Consider the following 24615-nt stretch of genomic DNA (forward strand, 5'->3'; position numbering starts at 1 on the left):
TGATAATCCTAAATAATTCTGAAAAAGGTCAGTGTAATAAAGTAGTTCGTGATTTTCTTTGATGCTAAAATCGCAATATAGAATATGCAGGCTTTGATAAGTCACATGACTACTGAGTCATCTCATCTCCCTCTTTGTACGTCCTCAAAATTAAGACGGCTCATTGTGAAGCAGAACAACAACAATCCAGCACATCAAAGGCAGAGACGGGTCCTTCAAATGACAAAGCAGATGTGCGCTGCGGCTCCGCTCCGTATGCAGATGTGGGGGGGAAGCAATAAGCAGAACGAATATCAGAGATTAGACAGAACATAATTGGAAACAAAAGAAAAAACAAGCTCCTGAGTAAAATATGGAATCCTTAATGACGGCCCACAGAGATACGATTAAGCAAACGATTGTAATAAAGACATTTCATTAAAAGGGATTAAACTTGCCTTACACAATCCCAGATATTTAATAGAGACATCATTAAAATTGGATTTTTCATATGAGAAGTGATATTTAAATTTATCGCCTGCCAAGTTTCAACATTTGAGCAGATGCATCTATTTTAAAAATCTTCCACTCAGCAGGTTTGCCTAAAATTAACCGCAGGAGATAATATCATCTGCCAGTCACAATTTAGTGCTGGACTCACTCTGCCTGAAAGCTTGACTCTGGAAATTCCAGTTTTATCTGAACTAATGGTGTAATATTTCCCACAGGCATCGCTTTGGATTTGGATTGAAGGAAAATTCCCTCTTTTGATTAATGATTAGATTAGATTCTCATTAACATCAGTTTACAAGGCAAGCACTTTGAATTGCTTTGTTGCTGAAAATGTGCTATATAAATAAAATTACCTTACCTTACCCTCTTTAATTGATCATTTTTAGTGTTAATCAGTGCCACGTCATTATTATGTGGTCTCCTGCCCCCTCTTGTGGTAAATATTTTACATTTTATGTGCAATTTTGAATTTGCATCTCTTTTACATAAATTAAACTTTGTTATCAAGAGATATCTAACTACTGTTGCAAAAAAAATCATTCTTATTTTTCACCTGCTACCCATGGCCTCCTTACAGATTTATTTTTGCTTTTTCTTTGTCGTGACACTAAAATGCTTCAGATCATCAAATAAAATTTGGTAACACTTTATTTGAAGGGGGTTGAATAAGACTGACATGACACTTTCATAAACATGACATAACACCTGTCATGAACATCAATAAGTCTTCACGAATATTTATGACTGTTGTCATAAAGTGTCATTCGGTAAATTATGACACTTTCAATACAAAGTTGACATTATTCAAAATGTCTTTGTTATGACAACTTGACATTAACCAGGAAATCATTACTGTTTAAACTTTACCTTTAATAACATAAAGTTACCTAATTGTTAAAGTGCAATCAGTAATACTTTTATAACAAATTTATATCAGTAATGATTTCTTGGTTAATGTCAAGTTGTCATAACAAAGACATTTTGAATAATGTCAACTTTGTATTAAAAGTGTCATAATTTACCGAATGACGCTTTATGACAACAGTCATAAATATTCATGAAGGCTTATTCATGTTCATGACAGGTGTTATGTCATGTTTATGACAGTGTCATGTCAGTCTTATTCAACCCCCTTCAAATAAAGTGTTACCTAAAATTTTATATTCAATAAAGATACACTGAGTAAATGTTCATTAAGCAGCATAGCTATCCAAACTGATATGGCCCTGTGTAAAAAAAAAGAAAGAAAAAAAAAAAGCAGCAGAAGAAGAAACCCTAAACCTCGGATCTAGTTGAGCAATGACTGACATCAAATGTTTATGATAACTGGCAGTGTGTTCTGGTCATTTCTCCTTTACAGAAATAATTTATTTTATCCATGAGCGATGTGGAGAGCCCTCTCCCAAGGAGGCTATTTCTGTCCAGTCTTTTTCTAATTGTTAAATTTGATCACTGACTTTACCTGAGGCCAGTGCGACCTGCAGAGTTTCCTATTTTATTTAGTGTTGGTTTGGGACTTCCTGGTTCAATCTTCGATGTATACTCTTGGACTTTTTTTTTGTTTTTTTGACCAGCCTCTCCTGGACGGGTTTACCAGTGCTGCATGTTTTCTTCTGTAGTAAATAAATACACTGACTTTGGTTAGCTTTGAAATAGCTTTGCTACTCATTGTTTTTGTTTTTCTACTTAATTTGAAGATTTTCTTTTTTTTTTAATGATGCTCTGCTTTTGGAAATCTTTCAAGAGGGTTTATGTTTAAATCAATTGTTAACTTTTCAGGTCAGATAATAATCAGGAATGGACTTTGACTTGTGAAATTCAGCCCAGTTAAAAAAAGAAAATTAGTTCAATCACAATTAATTAACATTAGGGGTTAAGCGCTTTTTCTCATACTGTCCAGTCAGTTTAGATAAGCCCCCAGACTCCTTAGTGAACAAAATCATCATTTAAAAACTACATTTAGTTTTTACTTTTATTTATTGTGGAAAAAGAATCTTTGATATTCTGAAACATCTAAACGTAACAAACAAACAGGGGGAATAAAAGCAAAAACAGAAGAAATCTGTATTGGGGGAAAACACTTTTTTGACTCAACTATACATGTACAAATTAAAATAAATAAAATAAATATGACTCAAACCAGCCCAAAGCAGTGCTCTTGAATCTCAACAACATATGTTATTGTTGAAAGATGTTATGGTCTTTAGTAGAATTAGCACTCAATGACCCAAGTGAAAGAAAGATGTTACCACAGAAACTATGAAGGTCATTTATATTTAACCAATGTGAATTAGAAACTTTGCTTTGCTCTAAATCCTGACTAATTTCATGAGTTGCCTGAAGATACATTCTTATTTATTTAGTTTTACTAAAAGCTTAATGGCAAGCGCAAGGTCCTGGCGGTCCACAGCTATGCCTTGCCAGTAATCAGTTACTCTGTTGGGGTAATAAGTCAGCCAAAGGAGGAAATTCAGACCACAGATGAAAGCTGCTCACAATGCTTGGTGAATTCCCCCCTAAACCCAGTATCCACAGGCTACACATTGTACACTAAGTGCAAAGAAGGAGGCAGATGAATAGCAAGCATCAGAGCCACTATCCGAGATGAAACATCCATGCTCTAAGAATATATCAGGAAGATGGCCCCGAGGAAGGAAGAGCTAAGACAATCCCAGACAAAAGAAGCTGAAAGAGACAGAATGAGAAAAACCATCATAGGAGGAAAAACCTTGAAAACATCCTGTGCATAAAAACTGCTTGGTTCATCAAAGGCAAAAAAAATATTGATAAAAATAATAGATTTTACCTTCTTGTTTTGCAGGTAAAACTTTCTGATGAATTAATGAACAATTATGTTGCTGAAGGCTGAATGAAGGCTAAAATATTATTACCTGATCCAACTCATTCAAAAGGTAAGGTTGTATGACAGTACCATACAAATATAATAAATTATGGTCCCAAAATCATTAAAGACCCTCTAAATTGTCAGTATTAGAAATACCAAGTTCAGCTGCAATTGCTCTCATAAATTCCTATAAATTTTCAAAGAATGTTTTACTTTTAGAATGTGGTATTGGTAATGTTTTTCCCCCATCTAAATATGTTTTATGTTGGCATACATCTATTTTACTTAAACTTTATTATTTCTTTGTTTGCTTGTCCAAAACAACTAAAGATAATATCACACTGGATCAAACTATACACTATAGTTTGCTTTGATCGTAAATTGAGAAATGTTGCTATATTTTGATGGTTCTACACCAATATTCACAATCCTTCCAAATCCGCTATGTTCCTCACGCTGTGCTTATTATTCCATCAATGACCAGTAGGTGGCAGCAACGTGAAGCGTGGAAGACTTGCAAAACACAGCAGAAGAAGACCCGGAAGCCCTAGCAGCAGGGTATTTGATGCTGTGCTATGGGGTGAGTAACTTGATATGTTTCAACTAGTTGCTCTTAATCGCAACCAAGTGATAAGATAAGCAAATGTTAAATATTGTGATGCGGTGTGAGACGAAGCGCGTCATTCGTGAAGGAGACTGTTGACTGCATCCGCCGCTGACAGCCGCTGTCCGCCGCCTACACAAAGCAACATCTTGTTCCTCACCGCTATCTCTCAGTCAGCGTCACTAACGTCACTGTAGCTCGATGAAATGCGCTTTATGGAGAAATATTTGTGTCCAGCTCTCTCTCTAAAATTGATATGTGGTTGCAGGATCGACGACGAGGCTGGGATATAAATAACAGCTAATTATTTTTTTACGCGCTGGATCTTACTGTCAGGCTGTGCTTAAATGTGGGAATGAATGAGGCTGTCCCACATTTCAGTCAGTTACATCAGACTCGGAGACATTTTCTTATATTCCCTCAGGGTTTACTCTGACATGACTGAAGCTGTTGTTTGAGCAGTAATGGTTTGCTTACAGTGCCTTACCCATGGATTGAGTTATATAATACGTAACCACGAACTTCATTGTATTTTATTGTGAATTAATGTGATAACTGACAAAAGGTAGTCATCTGAATCAGGTGTGTTTTTTAAAAAAAGGAAACAGGCAGTGTGCCTTAAGGACAAGAATTGGGGAAACACTGACATATCAATAAAATATATGTTACCACATTACCAAATAAGAAAAATATGTCATTGGGTGTCAGTACTTTAGCAAAGTGTGTTCTTTTAAAAATGAGGAAATTGGTTGATATCTTAGATCTAATGGCAGCTTCCTGTACTACATAACTTAAAGCAGAGGTGCCCAAAGTCAGTCTTCAAGGGCCGGCACCTGCTGGTGGTAACAACCTTTTCAGCAAGTCAGTATTTTTCTTAGGCCTTCTAATTTCATCCAGGTACGTTAAACCAGGGAGAGAACTAAAACGTGCAGGATGACGGCCCTCGAGTATCGACTTTGGGCACCACTGTCTTAAAGGAATGTAGAAGAGATGCCTCATCTTTCAGTTAATCATGTGCTGAATGCCATGTTTTTTGAGAATCACCTCTTTGGTGCTGGAATTAGAGTTGAAATTAGACTTGAACTCTGAGTTGGTGGGCGAGCGCTTTTTTATTTCTGATAGCAAAAATTTGAAGAGTGACTACATTAAATCTGTAAAAGGTATGAAAAAGTAGTTGAATGATATGAAGTTTGAATGGTGTTTCCAGGTTAAAGTACTTGGAAATAGTTTTTCCAAGTACTTTCTTTCATTTTAGTGGCGCCCAAGATGATCACAAAAAGCAAACATTTTTTATAAACCGTAGATGATGTCAATACCTAAAGACAGCAGCATTAGGCCTGTCACGGTAACAAATTTTGCTGAGCGATTAATTGTCTAAAAAATTATTGCAATAAACAATAATATTGTTTCAATACCTTTTTACACTGATTTAATGGAAATATCTAATAAATGCATGTGATTTCCTGCCATAGATGGATACACTTTATTTTCAAAAGAACACATAACACTGGAACTGATAAACTAAATAAACAAAACAACCAAAAACAAAATAAAATTGATTCTCCGTCTCCATTAACAAAAAACGTACTTGAATAAAAACTAAACAACATAAAGCCAAAGTGGAAATAAATACTGCATTCAACCAAAAGAGTGCAGATTGTGAAGTCTGTATACTATATTGCCCTTCAGTAATCACTAGATTTAAATACAGAAGATGGGCACATCCGACTACCTAACGCAGTAGTTCACACTACACGATTTTTTGCTCCTATTTTCCCCTTAAGATAATCTTAGATCGTTGGCCGATCTAAGATTGTCGCTGGTGATTTCGTAACCGATCATTCTGCAGTATGATTTAGATCGTCGTGGCCGCTTCGATCTAAATCAGCGGTTTTCCCTGACCGGGAGCGTTAGCGCTGATTGACAGGTAGCCAATCAGAAAGCGCGGATTCTCCTCCGCGCTTTCTGAGGGGGAATAATGAGGAGGATCCCAAACAGCTGACACGGCGCAACTCGAAGTCCAGCGGATATCGGAGATGATATGTGGAAACAACATTAATATTTATTTAACATTTCGTGCAAAGAATATAGAAATGACAAGGGGAGGAGTTGGAGCCAAATCGCTACCGCAGTTGATAAACCCGGTAAGTTTTCAGCTGTTCTTCATGAGTTTCATTGAGTCGGGACTTTACGCTGACTCTAGCCACATGCATCACAGGTAGATTCTAATAAAGCATTGATTAATGCCTGATATTAATATTAGTTAACTGGACTTGTTGCCATTATTTTGGGCTACAGTACAAGTCCAAAATAATGGCTGTGGCTGGACACCACACAGCACGATCGAACCCGATGAACCGTTATATCTAGGATTTCTGTCGGCTAATTTGTGGCCCATCAGGTTTTGAAAATGGGCCGACAACTCGTGTCGTGTGTGCTGGACATTACACTAAGGAAATAGGAAGGGAGGGTCAGTGGAGAACACCGGAGCTGAGCCTTTTTTCATTCAGTGTCATCGAGAGAAAGGAAACAATAAAGGCAGGAAGAGACGATAAAGCTGATAATTAAAATGAGGTCGATAGGTTTCATTTATCATTAATTGATTTATCGTTTATCGCGACAGGCCTAAGCAGCATTAATACTAATTAGGAGAGTACATTTCTGCGGAGATGGGTCTTAAATGACATTCACAATTGTCTCAAAGTTGAGTTGGTGAACCCTGCAGAAACCCTGCTATGATGTTTTTCTGTAGTTTCTGTTTCATTCCAAAGGTTGAATCCTTCCTTTCTCTCTCCCTCTTCTGCAGTCTACCTTAACCTTGCTGATCTTCTCTGACGATAGGCTCCCCTTAGCCACCTTTTGACATGCAAGGCTTTTACTCCAAGCTCAACTCTTCCCCCTCCTCGTCTCCCCTGCTGGGGGTGGGCCTCAGGGCGGATGGGGCTCGGGTGCCTCTCAGCTTGGCCGTGGAGGCGGAGAAAGCCCAGGCGCTCCTGCAGACGTTCAGCTCCGCCTCTCTGTTGGCTTCAGCCGGACTCGGGGTGTTCTGCGTGGTGGCGGATCATGCGCTCCAGCTGTCCGCCATCCAGCAGCACCTGTGGCTGCGTGCTGCCTTGGACAACGCCACGCACGGATTGGTGGGGCTGTGGTCGTGGGCTGTTGTGATCGGACTGAGGAAAAAGAGTGATTTATATGAAGTGCTGCTGGCGGGCCTTCTGGCATCCATTATAGACTTGGACCATTTCTACATGGCTGGATCGCTGTCTCTCAAGGTCAGAGCTGTGCTACTTCTCACGTTCTTTTAGGCCAAGTGAGACTATATCAATAATCTAAAAGTATGCAATTTCCTCCTCCAGGCTGCCGTGTCGCTGCCCCAACGGCCTCCTCTCCACTGCTCCTCCCTTATCCCCGTCATCTGCCTCACCCTCCGCTTCCTGATGTGGCTTGGCCGCCTCAAAGACTCTTGGTGCTCGTTGCCATGGATGCTCTTCATTTCCATGACATCTCACCACGTGCGGGACGCCGTGCGCCATGGCCTGTGGGTGTGTCCGTTCGGCAACACGGCGCCCGTCCCCTACTGGCTGTACGTCAGCACCACGGCGACACTTCCGCACCTGTGCTCCGTGCTAATGTACCTAACGGGAACCAGGGACGTGATCTCGACCAAACACGGCGTTGCGATCGACGTGTAGATGCGTCAGCTACCCCTGGAGGAAATCATTGACAGTTTGAAATATTCAAATACTTGAAGTGACTGAAGAAAAATTTCTAACACTTGAAAGATTAAGATGAGTTTTTTTTGTTTTTGTTTTGTTTTTTATTTATTTGAGAACAGTTTTACAAAAGCAAACAGCCTGTACATAGACACACGAGCGTTGGGGTAGCCTGATGATTCAGTCTGCTCCTTTAATAATAATAAAAAAGAACAGAACTGGATGCAGAAGTTTAAATTTGTTTTAGATTATTCTTATTTTCTTTAATCTATACATACAGTCTCTACATATATTCACCTCCTCGTGGTATCAACCAGGTTCTGGCTGGATTTTGACTTCTCTTCTTTTCAAGAGCGGTAGATAATTGAAAGATTTTTGCTTGACATTATCAACATATACCTTTTAAAATTTTGTAATATTGTTTAGATCAGGGCCAAAACCAGTTTGGATTTCTACTGGATATCATTGTCCTCATAAACACCCCACATTTGTCCAAGTTTTCTGGCTGGAGTTTGTTAACTTAGAAATTGCCTTCCTCCTTGATTCTAATCTCACTTCAGTGCTCTGCCCGGGTTTTCTCCCATTCACCTGGATTTCTCTGGTAGAATTCAACTGTGCCAATCAGCAAACAGAAGGAAAAGCTGTGAACAATGAGGTCAATTTACAAATTACAATATGTCTGCAGTTTTAGAATTGGCAGCGGAGGCAGTGAACAAAGCCATTCAGTCCGTGTTGCCAACGCCTCCTCAGCTCGGCACTATGTCATGGCCAAACGTTAACGATTGGGTAAAATTTAAAATCTCAACAGAGTCCAGAAAGCAATTGTTTTTCAGTAACCGAGGGTCCAGACCAGGGCTGGTCTTTATCAGGCAAGGAATTTGAAGGAGGCTATCATCTATGATGATGTAAAAATTGCTTCACTGTGGACAGTGACACTGGTCCACCAATTTTCAGTTGGTAAAAGGTCCCAAACATTGAATATTGTTCCTAAACATTCTAATATTTTATCTCAAGATGACAATTTGGGTCATATGGTTGAAACTTTGACTCGGTTGGTTTTTCCAACAGGTCAGGTGTCCCAAAACACACATCAAAACTACTTTTGGAAAACCAACATTTGGCTTCTGGAATGGCGCAGACCATAATCCTGTTAAGGCAACCAGTTTAAAAAGGTACAAATTCCAGCAAAAACGTTCTAGATTTTGATATTAACAGACATGTGACAAATATTTTGGGGAGAGTATGTATACATTTGAGCTTGTAAGTAGTCCTGTGGATTCAAGGAAATACAAAATCCTTTAAGTTACTACTGTTGTGTTGTACGGTAATTTCACCTTGTGAAATGAACAATTCAAATACAACATTTTGAATATTTATGCTTATGAATTGAAGTACATCTCTGACCAGAACTGTGTTGTCTTTTGAGTAAAGGAACATTCCAAAATGGGTGCCAATCTTGGATTATTATGAAATGACTCTTTGTGGATACTTGTATCATGTATTTAAATCTTTATCTGCAAAGTAAGTTTCTCTGAAGTGACTCTTTCCAGTGACTGTTTTATACCAGCTTCGACACGTGTTAAAAATTTCCAGAATATATTTTCACAACACATGGGCTTTGAGATTCTCACAATATGGCAGAGAAAAAGTATAAAATAAGTTTTTGTTTTCAATGGAAGTTGGAAAATAATATTTTTTTCAGTCTGGTGACTAGAAGCTGTTCTTTGTCTCTCTTTACTGACCTCTACAGGAGAGACTTGTCACTGCAGCACATTCCCTTTCATCTGATCAGGCCGTTTAGCCGTATGAATGGTGTGATCAGTAATTTTTGTGGTTGTATAGGTGGGACTTTGTAAAAACCTTAGTTTGTGTTGAAACTGGTAACCAACCCATGTCTGATCTGCACCAATCGGTGAAAAATGTTATAATTCAGCCTCAACAACTCAAGGAAAAACCAACCAAAGGTCGACCACAGGCTGTTTGAAACTCGCACGCCATTTTTTCGATGGAGATAGTTTAAGCACATGTACACATTTTGACGATTTTCTGTCTGACTTCAACCAATGACATCCATTTCTAATCACCACAACACGCAATTGCCTATATTAATATGTAACTGTTATAGCTGTCCCTTCACCTGACACTTCATTGTGATGCTTGGAGAAGCCATTCTGTCTAACCAGCAGTAAATTGCTACTGACTGAGCCTTTTGTTGTTTTGCCGCCTTCTTAAGATGCGGACTGTTTCACTCTTCTGATTGTTTGCTTGTAACATTTAAGCATTTGGTGATTTTTGCCAATCGCAAATCTGAAATATGCTGGATTTTTATTTTGCTTTTTGAGTAGTGTATTCATAACATTGGCACATGTTTTATGGGTATGAAGAAACATTCACATTAGTATCGACAAAAACAGTTAAAAATGAAAAAAAAAAAAAAATTTACAGGTAGTCTAATGAAATAGGTGTACAGTGAAAACACTCATTCCTAAGCAGTATTATTAACACTAGAATTTTGCATAACATAGTGGTGGGCTTGATGGGTGTATTGTTTGATTGTAAGGTATCATGGGTACGATGTATTTCTCTCCTGCTGTGTGTATTGTAAATGTAAACTTTTTAAGCAAGGTGAGATTTTTATTTTTTGCCTTTTCTTTTCATTGAGGAAGCGGATGTATTAAAGCCCCTTGTCCACTAGAGGGCTCCTGGAGTTTGCGTATTACTGCTAAAAGTTTCTTTTCAAGCATTAAGTTTCTAAAATAATACTAAAACATTTGAGGGAAAGTTAGATTGAATTTGCACAGGTTATTTTATATATTTATATTAAAAAAAACTCTTTTTATTGCATGAGAGTATCTGATTTGTATGTGTCTCGTTTTGTTGGTGGCATCATTAATATTTGAATGACGGACATCCTTCATGTTTGTTGAGGTTCTCTGAACATTAGTGGAGATTAACGGTTGCTTAACACTGGAACTTTACCTTAAAGCTAAAGAAAGATGTGAGCACTGCAAGTGTATTTGTCACACACCTCTGCACCGGTGTATGTGAAAAGTTTGTGTTTGTGGTGTGAATGTATATGCCATGCTATTTAAAATGCTTTCTTCCCCCACCCCACCAGTAAAAATATTTTACTGCTGCTTACTTTCTTTTTATCTTTGACTGATTTTGATGTGTTGAGTATTTGCACTTTAAGTTTTTAAAATGTGAAATATACTTAATTTTTGAGTGATTTTGTAAGGTGGGGGTCTTTAGTATTAAGAACATATGCAGAGTACCGAGTTAATTCTAGTGTTCTTTTATCTCAATAAAATATATCCTATATTAATATTACTTTGCATATTTTTTTTAGTTTCCTGCTAACTGTAAGGCCAATTTTCTTGTGGCCCGAGTGTATTTTGAATGGACACTTTAAGGCATCCATGCAATTATTGTCATGTTTGACTGATTTCATTACAGTTTTAAGAGAGCAACTATATTTTCTGAAGATTGAGCATAAAAATAAAGCATTTACAGGTAGTCTAGTTAAATAGATGTGACGTGAACAAAGTGAATTAAGCAGTATTATTAACACTAAAATTTCCCATAACATGCAACATAGTGATGGGCTGTAGGGGTGTGCTGTGCAATTGTAAGGTATCCTGGGGACAATGCATTTTTCTCCTGCTGTGTCTATTGTAACCTGGAAACTTTTTAAGCAAGCCCAGTCTTTTCCCTTTTCTGTTTTTGGATTGAAGAAGTAGATGTATTGATGTCCCGTTTCCACTAGAGGGCTCCTGGAGTTTATAATACTGCTAAAAGTTTCTTTTCAAGTGTTAAGTTTAAAAAAAAAAAATGCAAAAACGATTGAGGGAAAGTTAGATTAAATTTGCTCAACTTATTTTATATATATATATATATATATATAAAAAAAATAAATAATTGTTTTATTCCATGAGAGAATTTGCTTCGTATCTGGCTCGTTTTGTTGGTGGCTTCATTGACATTTGAATAACACATCCTTCATGTTTGTTGAGATACTCTGAACATCTGGAGAACAACGGTTGCTAAACACCAAATGTTATCTAAAAGGTAAGGAAAGATGAGATGTGAGCACTGCAAGTGTTTTTGTCACACACACTTCTGCACCGGTGCATTTGAAAAGGTTGTGTTTGTGGTATGAATGTAAATAAGGTAGGAGTCTTTAGTATTAAGAACATATGTAGCAGAGTACCTATTTCTAGTGGCATTCTTTTATTTCTAGAAAATATATCCAGCATAAATATTATCTTTATATTTTTTTTGTTAGCTCCCTGGTGAGTTTAAGGCCCATCTTTTTGTGGCCTTAGGGTATCTTAACTAGACACTTTAAGGCACCTGTATAATTATTGGCAGGTTAAGACTAGTTATTTTACATTTGAGTGATTATATTACTGTTCTGGGAGAGCAACTTATGTTTGCTTTCCCAACATAGATTAAATTAACATAGATTAAATTCTTATTCTTAAAAAAAAGGTACCTAAAACGTTATTCACAAAGAGCTATGTAATGCATTTCTTGACTAAAATCTCACATTATGTTCAAAGTAAAATATATATTTCCTGTAAATATTCAAATATTGCTTGAGGGGAAAAAAGACACTGCATTCAAGACCTTAGAGAACATTTTATTTTATTTTTTAAAGTTTCCACTACGAATTAATGTGAAGCAGTGATGTTTCAGTTAATTTCAGGACTGGAACTGAGCAGTTTCAGGAATGAACCTAAATAATTTTAAATGTTGTAACTATTTTTGGATCAATGCCATTTTGTGCAAATCTGTTTTCTGAAATAAGTAAGAAATATATAAAGTGAAGATAAGATTATTCTTCCATAATAGCAATGCAAAAACGATTGAGGGAAATTCTGTTGAAGTCCCTTCAGACTGCTTAGTGTCTCAGTATTAATATACCAGGATGAGAAACAGATGTTTTCACTTAAACAATGGTACCTTTAAACTATTAGATTGACATTTAAAAGAAAAAAAAAAGGGGGGGGGGAATCCAAAGATATGCCCAATTCCTTAGACTGACTAATTCATATTTGAACATTATAAAAGCTAATAAAATGTCTTCCCAATATTCAAGTACTCACTTTTGAAGATAAAAGCACATTTTGTAGTGCGCACTTCGGCTCAAGTACTTGCACTGGGTCTGTATCCAAGTCATTGTGCTGAGCTGTTAGTGCTAAATAGGAATATCCTGAATAGAGCAGGAAGGAAGAGGAAGAACAGCCATATCTACCACTACACTACAGGAAATAGCAGATGTTGCTTAATTTGTCACATTTTTCCAGCAAAAGTGATGCTGCATGCCAGAGCAGAGAATTTACAAAAGAAAACTTTTGTTTTTCCTTCCTTCTTTCACCTAGAGTAACCTCTCATTGATGATGACGGTCAAGAGAACAACAGAAAACATGTTTATGTAACTAAATGTTACTTAGGCCCTGGGGAGACCAAGCTCTGCCTGTTTGAACTATGGGAGGCGTAAACACAACACAAAATGATTTCCTTCTATTGAAAATGTGGTAAAATAGTATTTATTTCACAGAAACATACCAGTACAGGAAGAAAAACAGCTTATGATGATATGTGTTGTACACATATTGCTAGAAAAAAAAAATAAAAAGAAAAAAATAAACTATTTACATCTGAGCGAGGATGCCTGAGTGTATTGAGCTTGTAAGATTAAAAACCAACAGGCTCCATACAGTATCACACTGCAGAGGGATAATGAAAGAATTCTGTCCGCAGAACCAGACAAAACACCACCAACGTGAAACAGAAATACATCCATAGGTGCTCACGATGTAGAAACAAAGCAGGTAGCCGTCAACCTCAAACCAGGGGAAATAAACGACAATGATGAGCACACAGAATCCATGCTGAGAATGTTTCAGATCCAATCTGCAAATATGACATTTGTTTTCAGAACCACAAACACGAATTCATTAATTTCAGCAAGATGTCAAAATTAGGGGTATAGTCTCTCTGCTTTTCATTGAGCAAGTTTTGCCATCTTCCAAATCCAGTTTGATCCATATTATTTAAAAAAAAAAAAATTAAAAATTAAATTAAATTAAATAAAAGTTCCGAATATTGACACAAAATTTAAGGGAAGAGGTCAGAGAGAAAATCTATGGTTCACTTGACAGGACAGAAATAAAACGAGTCCTAGAATTAAGCATGTCAGAATAAAACTGATTCACTATCCATACAGTAAGTGTACAGCAACACAGCTTCATGTAACTGGGGTCAAAGACACAAATACATATTGCAGGAAAGGTTCTGCAGACATGAATTATACTCAGTCAGTAGTGCTAGTTCTAAACCTAAACTGTGTTGTTTGGATTGATTTAGAGTGCCTTGCAGAAGTATTCACTAATGAAACACTAATACATTTTATGTCAAAAAGTTTATCTGGTCAGACGAGATCAAAATTTAGCTTCCTTGAGTTGCGGCGACATTTAATTGAAGTGGAACTGAAAGCATATCCATGTGTTCGAATGATTCTCTTGCAAGGCACTGTACCAACAGCATTCCCTTTTGAGAGTTCAAACGTCATAATCAAAATCTTTTCACTAATTCTCGAAAAATATTTGTTAATTTGCGACTGAGCAAACCATGTCTGCAAACCTACCCCCATGAACAGGTTTATAAACACCACATACACTTTTAACATCCATTATCTGTGATATACAGTGATAATATACAGGTAAGCTTTGCTGGAATCCATGCAAAAAATATATATATATATGAAGTTAGCTTTAGAAAACATACAGTCGTCAAACTGGAACAATTTGACTTAGATGCACCCTTGTGTTTCTAAAACTAGAATTAAAACAAACAAACAAAAAAAACTTTACATTTGCAGAATAAAACTAAAGGATAAAAGAAAGAAACAAAAACATTGAAGGAGGAAGTAAAGGAGAAAGCTGTAAAAGAGGTATTTCAGAACTTTAACATTTTTGTGAGTTGGTGTGTCGAGTGAAAGCAACCCTTGTCAGTTTATCTTGTGCACATTCAGTTATATAAACTTTCACTGACAAGTTGACGGTTAATTAACACAATATCAGAGTTTATCAATGTGACAAAGCTGTGCAATCCTCACCAAAAAAAACAACAAAAAAAAAACAACCATAGGTTCCATTAATGCAGTTGAAGTGAATCTCCTCACCCGATCCCAGCCTTTACCGTGTTCCTCAAAAAGTGCTCAATGTCTTCAGCATACCAAAACCCGTTCGTTTACGGTGGTGCTCAAAACCACATGCTAACATCCGTCGTAACTGTCCACAAGCCACCTCCTTGAAGTAAAAGGAGCCCCATGTTGAAAATAGAAATAAGTTGCAATGCAAATATTTGGATCCCACTAATATGATCTGCTGTATGCAAACTGTCTGCATCCTCTGGCGTTGACAGAAGGGGTTAAACAGTAGAAACTATGACTATATGTGTCAGACGTTGACATAGCTCTTTAGTAGACTTCTAAGGAAGATCATCTCAGTTTTACTGTAAAACGAAATGCTTTGATTTCTTTATCCTTCTCTTGGGCATTATATGTCTAATAATTTCATTTTGTAATCAACTATCTTAACATACATAAGCAAAAAATGTAACTTCACGTAGGATGTTAAACTTTCTTCTCTTTCTTTAGATGATCATTTTCTTACTAGGGCCCCTTTAGACTGGGTTAAAACCATCTGATGGTCTCTAAAACCCTCATGATCACTCAGACTGGGTCGTGCCAAAGCCTACCCAGATTTCACATTTCATTGTGAGGCCAACTATTTTATTACTCTGCTCACAATTTGTTTAATCTCTGTCTCTCTCACCACTCTATATGTGAGATTTTTGTACCTCAACCTTCAGTTTCAGCCTTGTTTCAGAGAAGGTGGCACCACAATCGTTTATGTGGTGCTTGCAAAATGTAACAATTTTGTATTAACCTTATTGGCTTCTGCTTAATCTTCCTCGTTCCCCCTAGTCATCGCCAGCCTCTTTCGAATCAAACTTTTCTTCTGTGGTCAATGTGCTTTCTCAAAGGTGGTAAATCGATTCACCTCCTGATCCATCACATAATCTTATTTCAGTCTTCATACAATCTGAAAAATACGCTGATCAGCAGAATATGGTGCAGTTCATAACACTGAGGATAGTGAGCAGCAACTTTGCCTGTATTACAATTGCTAACTTTTTTTTGTGCAGCCTGAATAAGAAATGTGACACAAAGATCAGCAGGAATTTCCTCTTAGATTCATATTAATGAGAAAAATGCTGGGTGTTGTAATCGACGCCCCTTTGGATAATGCTCTGAAAGCAAAATTTAAGTAATTGGTACTGGAGGGTTCATGCTTGCAATTGCTTTTGTGCAACTATGAAGTGGTTTCTGGTAGCCTGGGGCGTATTTATTTATTTATATTTTAATTCTGAACTGCAGCAAGAAAAACCAAACTTTTTGCACAAGGTGTATATGCACAATTTGGAGTTGTGTGCACTTCTCCACAGCTGTGGAGCCTTGTTTGACGCCCAGTACAAAACTATATCTATGTTCAAGGTGGAAGTGTATTTATTAGCATGGAGTGTTTGTTTAAGCTGCTCGGTGAGATCCTATTGGTTGCAGCCTCCTGTGAATAGCAGCTGCTCTGCAAAGTAATAAATTACTTGAGTTCTTGAGTTTGAGTAGAATTAGGTTGTAGGCCAGTGTCTCAAATTCTGATGACCAAACCAACTGTGGTGCACAATGCCCACATATCATGAACATAGGTTACCAATGCAGGACTCCTTCATGCAACACTGAAGGAGTCATGACGTTAAAATGCAAAGACCATTTTAACGTCATGTTCTGGTTTTAGTACAGACTTGATATTTATTACACTATGCATTTCTTGCTTTATTTGCAAATTGTCTGCAAAAAGTGAATATTTTTGATTAGATTTAGATTTCCATTGATTTTTCAATTCAGTTTCAATGGGTTCAACTTGTGATGGAAGGTGATGGAATTTAATTGTGTATCAAAAACTCTCCAAGATCTTTTATATATGACTAAGTAAGTGACGTCTTAACGCTGGTGATTTGTGAAAGGCCAGTCTCTCCTCTTTTCCTTCTCAGTCTTTCAGTCACATGAAAACAAAATTGTCCATGGATGGATAAAAGACATAAATGAACAAGAAAATACATGTACTGTAAGTGACAGACAACATAATGGGGTCATGCAACGTAAAACCATTCATGCAACATATCATGGTATCATGCAACATAAAATCGTTCATTATAAGCCAGATAAATTTCCTCCTTGGCCCTCATACTCCAAAACCCAAAATTCTCCCTCAGGTCCAAAGCAGGTTGCAGATTGTTTTCTAGTCTCCCGTTCAACCCCCCCACCCCCCTCCAGCAGAGGCTGTAATGCCCATTGTTGCTGCTTTGGCATCAGACACACTCACACAGACTGGCAGAGATTCTGCTTCCTTCACAGCATTGAGTCAGTCAATGTAAGAATGATTGTGTTTATTCACACAGAGAGACTCATAAAATAAATGAATTAAATGGAAATGTTCTGGTTGGGGAGAAAGAGCCAAGCAGTTCCACAATAAAATCCTATCTCTTTGTGTTTGGCAGCTGAATTTCTTGTCCTATTTTGTTGGTTAAAAAAAAAAAAAGAAGAAAAAAAAAGTTCAAAAGGCACAAAGAGTCAGTCCACCTGAAGCAGCATTGGTTGTGAAAGTAAAACTGTCGTGGTGCCGTGTTATTTTTCGTTCCGCTGAGGAGTTATCGCGGCTTAAGTAAGCAGAGTTTGGTCGCAGGTTTCTCCTGGCGACTCTGTAATGCATTGTGGGTAATGCAGTTAATTGGATGCCACTGAATAAGTCCAGCGAGGCTCACAAAACTTTCCCCTGCAGTCACGTGGTAAATACAGAAAAATTCTCCGTTCCACTCTTGTCCCCCGTTGTCCTGGAAGTTGGATGGAGTAATGCTGTGTTCATAATTTCAGCTGAAATTTCAGCATGTCACAGCGGTGTGGCGTAGATGTTTACTCACTGCTGAAGCTGACAGGTTGTGGACACTTCAAACAAACCTAAGAAGAAAAACACACATAAGAAAAGAAGAAAAAAAAAAAAAAACAGGGTGAAGAAGGGAGAGAAATGCAGCTGCAGAAAACATATATCATAGCATAATTTGTTTGAAAGCATGTATTTAAAAGCCAGAGATAAATAGAAGATATGCAGGCGTACGTAGTTATAATCTGTGTTTGTGTGTGTGTGTGTGTGTGTGTGTGCCAGCCTTATAATCAAAAGTTGGCAGGCAATCTGAAGGGTTGTCTCAGAGATGTTTATAGCAACTCTTTGAACCATATTGCATCGTAGTAAAGCAGAAAAACCACGAAAGTCGTCTCATTGGCTAAGCATGCTTTTGATGATCATCAGTGGAGCTATTTAAGTCACAGTAAAAAAGCATCCAAAATAGGATTTTAATTGGATTCAAACATGTAGGCCGCTTCTTTTCAAAACTCGCAGATGAATCTGGTAAACAAAATAAATAAAAACAAATGGCTGTGACCTCCACTGTCTTTCCAATATAAAACGGTTCGCAAAGGTTTTCACACGCCTTGAACTATTTCACTTTTTTGACACACCGTGATTTTTATGCCTCCATAAAAATCGAATTTGACTGGATTTCGGCCTGATCTTTGTTTGCCTACGCAGGTGTAAAAAGTTAAATATTTCCTTAAAGGAAAAAAAGAAAAGAAAAGAAAACTTACCTTGACACATTAAATGCTGCGAGGTAAATGTCTCATTAGATTGGCAAAGATTTCATCTTGACCATAGAGGCGAGTTCTTGTTTGGTTGCATGTTCCCGCCGTTTCTGTCTCATCCTAGAAATAATAATAAAATAAAAAAATAAAATAATACGTAAAGTCTCGTTCAAACATACAGCTGTGATCCGTTCTGGGATGTGTGCTTGTCTTTGTGTCTTACCATATGACAAAAATAAGGGAAAGGACGGTGGTAAGTATGAAGATGGAGAACAAAACCAAGAGGATCACCAGACCCAAATTACCATCATCCTCTTGTACAACACCTAATGTGGGAAAAAAGTGGGGGGGGAGGGAAAAAAGCAAAAGATTTAAGCAAAACCACATATTGGGGGCCTACCAGGGTGGAAGACGCAAAGCAGCAGGAAGCTGATGAAAACGGAGCAGCGTGTGACTGAGGAAAATTGGGACAACAAAAGGATAAGAAAAGCCAGTGGGTGTAGCTGAGTTTTAATAAAAACAGAAGAGATTTCGCAAATTTCTAGTTTGTTGTTTACGAACTAAACAGACTGCCAAAACACTGATGATGCGTTGCTGGATGTAATTACTCCCGGGTTAAAAGCCAATCGGAGGATTGCTGTTCCAGATTTGACAAAGAAACATTCACTGATTACACTTTCATGGGGGAACAAAACTCTTTTATGGACGCAAATGATCTGAAAACAATCAGTTTGAAATGCATTATCAACATTTTATATGCAGACTGAAAAAAAAAACCCTGCAAAAAATCAGTTTTCAGCTTGTCTTTTAGTTCCACTCACTTTCATGCTCCCTGCTCTCTTACATGTGGGTGTTTGTGTACACTTGCAGGTTCCCTGCATGTGTACAGTTTAGAAGGGATAATTGCAACTGCAGGTCGCTTTCAACTCTGTTTCACCCAGATATATGGGTGCTACTATCTAGGAACCAAAAATCACATCGAAGAACACGACACGCTGTAGGAGCAATGTACTACAATTATATGTAATGGAGGATAGGACCAAACAAGAGGTACATGTTTGGTCTTATCTAGACTGTAATGACTGTAAATAATGCCCTCTGAGCTTTCAGCTGCATTAATGACTGATTAGACATTTATACGCTGCCAAAACAAACACAAGAGCTATGAAGCAGATTTTCCTGCAGTTTTCCTTGATATCAGGCCAATAAATAGTTAAGAACGCAAGACCCAAAACAAGAATGAGGAGAAATGACACAAGCTGTGCACATCCTCTACCCAGATCATGAAATACAGTCACACATAATGAACAGTTCAGCAAAAAAGCAAAAGTAGTGACATAAAAAAAAGTTTGGAGAGAAAACAAAGCTACAAAGTAGAAAAGTAAGTTTTGAAGTAATTCACAACCCTTGAACCCTTCCACCCTGGAACATTTCTACAGTTAAATACTGTAGCATATTTTCTGGTGATTATCCAGGGAGTCTGAAAAATGATATGGCACAATGTGAAGTGGAAAGAAAAGTGAATCTAGTTTAGAAAATGTTCCACAAAATAATGTGAAAAGCACACACTTATATTCAATCTGTGAACAGCTCTGCCTATGAGATGTTAAAAGAAAGTCCCTGACACTGAGAGTCTCCCTGTGTTTCAACAGCAGACATGCATTGGGCCCACATCATTGTCTAAACCAATCAGAGATAGCACAAGGCGGGCTCCCACCCTCTGATTGGCTGTGGTAGACCGTGTCAATGTTGTGTACTGCAGTGGACCAGAGGTGAGCAGGCTGGGCTAGTCAGATAAACAGAGAGGCTGTAGGAAAGTTAAGGCCTCTGTCATCTAAAAATCATCATCATAATCTCAGGATATGTGTGTCAGAGCTGTGGAGGATGTGGGCGTTTTAAATCTTGATGTTTTGGTTTTGTCAGTCTGGTTTCTGCATTACACTGATGATAATAATAGTGTTATATTTTTCTCTCCAGCCTAAGAGCACAAGACTTTTCTGAGCGCATGTATCTGTGTGATCAGTCACCCTCCCAATCCTTCCCACTGCATTTATTGTAAATATCCATAAGATGTTCAGCCTTTAAAATATTTGAACTTACATCGCTTCATTCATTCATTTTATCTTGCTAAGATTTTAGCTCATTGAACCACTTCAAACCCTTTTTCAGTCCCTTTATGTTTGCTAAATTGTTAGTCTTTCATCAGTAAATATTGGCGTATTGAACAGTGATTCAGGAAAAAAAGCTAACTTGTAAAACTGCAATGTATAATGTGATGCAGTTGAACATTTGGGTGCAACTCAATTTTGTGCTGTTGAGAAAAAGCTAGGCACACCAGCGCAGCCAGTGCAAAAAGTTAGTCCAGAAGCATGCAACGTGATCCTGGGCCAAATCACGACGCTATTTGCTCACTAACATTCCTTAGCAAATCTCCAAGGCCTTTACAGAATAGCTGCATTTATTCATAGACACAACTAGATACATATAGGCACTAAATACAAATAATCAGCCAAGTTTTCAGGCTTCTATTTTTAAAAATAGTTGACAAAATTACGTGCAATTTTCCATCCTCTTTACAATGATATAAATACTTTCCCAAGACGCCATTATCCTTAGAGGCTTTTTTTGTAGGAATTTCTGGCGCTGCCTACATAATTTTAGAAAGAGTTTAAACAGCAGGAAATGTGATTCACCTAATTAAAAAAGCATGTGGAAAACACAGAACGAGTAGAGGCAGTGCTCTAGCTCTACATTTAAAATACTTTTTAAGGATAATGGTAATGAGGAAATTGTATAAATGTGATGACAACTGGCATCACGTTCATACAACAAACACCCGGTTTGTTGCCGAGGAACAAGACTGCCAGGGGTCTGATATTTTAAAGAGACAAGCGGGTCTTACCGTGGGTTTTGGAGGTGAAAGTTTCAGGCAGCGTGCTGAAGAGATAGATATCGTCGTCTGGGTCATCTGAAGGGTGAGTGGTGGTGTCGGCTGCAACGCAAACAAACAGATGCAAACTTTGCCGTCAATGTACCAAATCCCGTGACTCAAACCACAAAAGAAACCTACAGTCAAAGTTAATTATACTTAATGAAATCTGTACGTGTTTCTGGCTGCGCATCAAACACAAGTAATTAGAACCGGCTCATTTCCAGCACTTCACCATTCATCCAGTTTTATTGCGTCCCAGTTTTCTATCCCGACATTGTTGTCTTGAGTCCAACTCTCTTAGTAGATTTGATCTAAACAACGTTTCTTTCATAGTTTCTCAAAAAGTTACAATATAGAAGGTTTCACTCATTATTTTTGACCTATTTATGTCTAGTCCAATCATTTCAGTCAGCCCATATATTTTCATTTGTCACCAAAAATATCCATGAAATATCCATTAATGTGTCCCACCTCGCCAGGGCGTACGGAAACTCGGGGCGCTCCATTCGCTCCACTGGCTCTCTGGGCTGACGTCGTCGCGGGCCCGAACTTGAACCTGGTTGCTGTGGTACGGTGTGGCGTCGGGTATTTCAATTGAATTCTCTTCTGTCATCATCTGTTTTTGGACAGACAAAAAGATGCTACTGATGGGACAATCATAACGCCGAATAGAGCAGGGGTGGCGAACCAGTTCGGCATTAAAAGCCAACAATGTGGGCGAGGGTTTGATTGACTTACCTCTGACCAGTGCATGGATCCCTGTGGTCTGTATCGAATATGAAATCTCAGGGGAAAGAAACGGTCCTCTGGCCAAGACGACGGATTCTTCCATGTAACCCATAACTTTGATGGATTACCTTCCACTTCCTCTATGAACACAGACCGTGGAGGGTCTGGTTTCACTGTAAAAACACAAACAAGTAGAAAGTTAGAAAGTGAATAACTGAACAAATAGGTTTTTTTTTCATTTTTGCAGAAGAAAGAAACATATTTTCTTTAAAAAAATATAACAGTGTTTCAGCTCTAATGGACAAAAAAAGTGTAAACCAAGCAGTGTTTCCTAGTGTTAAATTAAGACAACTCTCTTTCACATAATTTAGTTTTATGAGACACTCCCCTTTAAAATCAAAAATAAAATTGATAAAAATCACAGATTTCTTATGCAGCCTTACAAAGTTCATTTAGTCTGATTCTGCGGTAAGATGTCTGGGACCCAAGAGCGTTTGTCTCTGTGACTCCAAATGTGTGGATGGTCTGCCAGAAAGCGGGATCTTCTACAACACAGCGCCTGTTGGTAGAGTCCACGATGCACAATTTGGTCGGCTCCTTTTCTTCCTTCCCTCTTGAAAACAAGATCAAAAGTGTTTAATTATTATTACAATTTAAAAAAACAAAACAAGAAAAAACAAAACACAATGTTCTGAATTTGACCGTTCCGATGCAGTAACTGTGTTGTACCTGAAGGAGGTGTTGTACTTGGCTGGCAGGAAGGTTTTCACAGAGTCCTTCCAGGTGCAGCGAACAAATGTGTGATTGGGTACACGGCAGGAAATGCTCAGCAGCCCAGGGGGATCTAACAAACAAGAGTGTCCCCATTATGAACCGAAACAATCAGGAGGGCTTTGACCAGCAGAAGGCAAAACTCCCAGTTCCTTGGAAGGAAAATCAGTTGGAAGCCCCTTCCTGTTTGAGACAGTGGCAGGATGTGGATGGCTTTGTGATGGCTGATAAGACCAGTTTCCTCTGAGGACTAATAGCTCTGCTCCATTTATCACTGACTTCATAAGTAATCTTACTATAAACAGAAAAACATTCATAATTCTACAACGACCTTTCACTGGAATTACACTCGCAAGTCTTACAGTTTATGCCTCTTTCAGCTTTGCACACCCAGAAGACATTTTTGCTCATTGCTCATTTTGTTTATTTAATTAAAAAAATGCTCAAACGGATTTCTATCTACTGGTCTGCACTAACTGAGCCATTCTAACATGAATTATGAATGTGCTTTAAGCTATACCGTTCTGTCATGTTCGAGCAGGTCCATGTACTGCCTTAACACTTTGTCATGTATGCATCTCCAGCCACTTCCCCATCCACTGTGATTATCTTTTCTTGTCCCTTCTGAATGAAAACATGCCTGAAGCTTGGTCACAGTGCCACCATGTTTCACCTTGACTGCTATGTTGGATGTTTTCAGTTTCCCTTCCATCTAAGCAGAACACCCTCCATGATTTTGCTCTGTCCTTTGCATGAGCTGCAATATGTAACTTTTATAAAAATATGCTTGTTTTTACATATTTGTTAAACTACCACCAATATTGTCTCATACAATGCTGTCATGACAATGTCAGCTATGTTATGAATAAAATATCTTTTTTTTATATAAAATAATATTTTTGTAAAAGTTTCATACTGCAGTTTTATGGTAAACGTTATCGCTGACCTGTCTGGTGTGTTGCATTTGGGATCTTCATGATTTGTGCACCAATGTTCTCAAACAAACCTCCCTGTTTGCGTGCAATCTCTGTGGAATGGCTACAATTCTACAGAGAATACACACCAAGAAAAATGTACAATTTTGATATTTTTGTTTATAAAAAAAAAATAATAAAAAAGATATGAATCAGCATTCATCCGCTTCACAGCCATGCATTACTTTCAGTTAGTCTATCACATATAATACCATGAAACACACTGAAGTTTAAGTGATATGAATACTTTTGCAAGAAGACATTTTATATGTGTACTACTACCTTTAAAACCTACGTATATCTGAAGAAGTCAAAGCATCACTTACAGCCCAGTCGGAGTATGACCGAGTGGAGGAGGAGCCCGCTGTCGTCATAGCAGCTGTAGTTGCCCTGCGCCGATTGGTCGACGAGAAACAGGACTAAGCTTCCGTTGAATGTCACTTGGTGCCACGACGACACGGAGCTGTGGTTGTGACGCCACACCACAGGGACACTGGACAGAGGAAGGTACTTTATTAATTTTTATGATAGCAAGTGATGTTGGGGAATCTTTCATACTAACTGCGCTCTTTGTCATTTTTGCCACAATACTCGTGAAGATGAAACTTCCTCTTAGTGCTTGCAATATGCTGGTCTTCCTACCTGATTTGTGACTTCCCGCATGCCAGTGTCACGTTGGACTCCAAACGCCCAAACTGCACGTCCGACACTGCAAACACAGACATCGCATAAAACGCTAAAGAGCGTTTCATGCTCGCTTCCAGAATGTGCACGCCGAGCAGTCTGACATATA

At 38.1% G+C, this 24615-nt stretch overlaps 2 protein-coding genes across 2 annotated transcripts in view; one reads left to right on the plus strand and one right to left on the minus strand.

Annotated features, from left to right (window-relative positions):
* Positions 1 to 3814: 3814 nt before the first annotated feature.
* tmem267 (transmembrane protein 267) lies at positions 3815 to 10979 on the plus strand. The gene is made up of 3 exons (XM_014971962.2): positions 3815 to 3917; positions 6748 to 7213; positions 7298 to 10979. Exons 2-3 carry the CDS (start codon positions 6806 to 6808, stop codon positions 7631 to 7633), a joined length of 744 nt encoding a protein of 247 aa, XP_014827448.1. The 5' UTR covers positions 3815 to 3917; positions 6748 to 6805; the 3' UTR covers positions 7634 to 10979.
* A 2211-nt stretch (positions 10980 to 13190) lies between these two features.
* il11ra (interleukin 11 receptor subunit alpha) overlaps positions 13191 to 24615 on the minus strand; it is a 46795-nt gene continuing 35370 nt past the window's right edge. The window contains exons 3-12 of the mRNA XM_088011039.1: positions 24465 to 24531; positions 24149 to 24315; positions 22807 to 22921; positions 22521 to 22690; positions 22087 to 22250; positions 21820 to 21964; positions 21319 to 21408; positions 18640 to 18742; positions 18423 to 18536; positions 13191 to 17738 (exon numbers count right to left, since the gene is read on the minus strand). Of these exons, the coding sequence (XP_087867165.1) occupies positions 18458 to 18536; positions 18640 to 18742; positions 21319 to 21408; positions 21820 to 21964; positions 22087 to 22250; positions 22521 to 22690; positions 22807 to 22921; positions 24149 to 24315; positions 24465 to 24531 (1100 nt within the window). The 3' untranslated portion in view covers positions 13191 to 17738; positions 18423 to 18457. The remainder of the gene's footprint in view (positions 17739 to 18422; positions 18537 to 18639; positions 18743 to 21318; positions 21409 to 21819; positions 21965 to 22086; positions 22251 to 22520; positions 22691 to 22806; positions 22922 to 24148; positions 24316 to 24464; positions 24532 to 24615) is intronic.

Source organism: Poecilia mexicana, unplaced genomic scaffold (genome assembly GCF_051168715.1).
Source record: "Poecilia mexicana isolate PSO_F unplaced genomic scaffold, ASM5116871v1 scaffold_12, whole genome shotgun sequence".
NCBI lineage: Eukaryota > Metazoa > Chordata > Actinopteri > Cyprinodontiformes > Poeciliidae > Poecilia > Poecilia mexicana.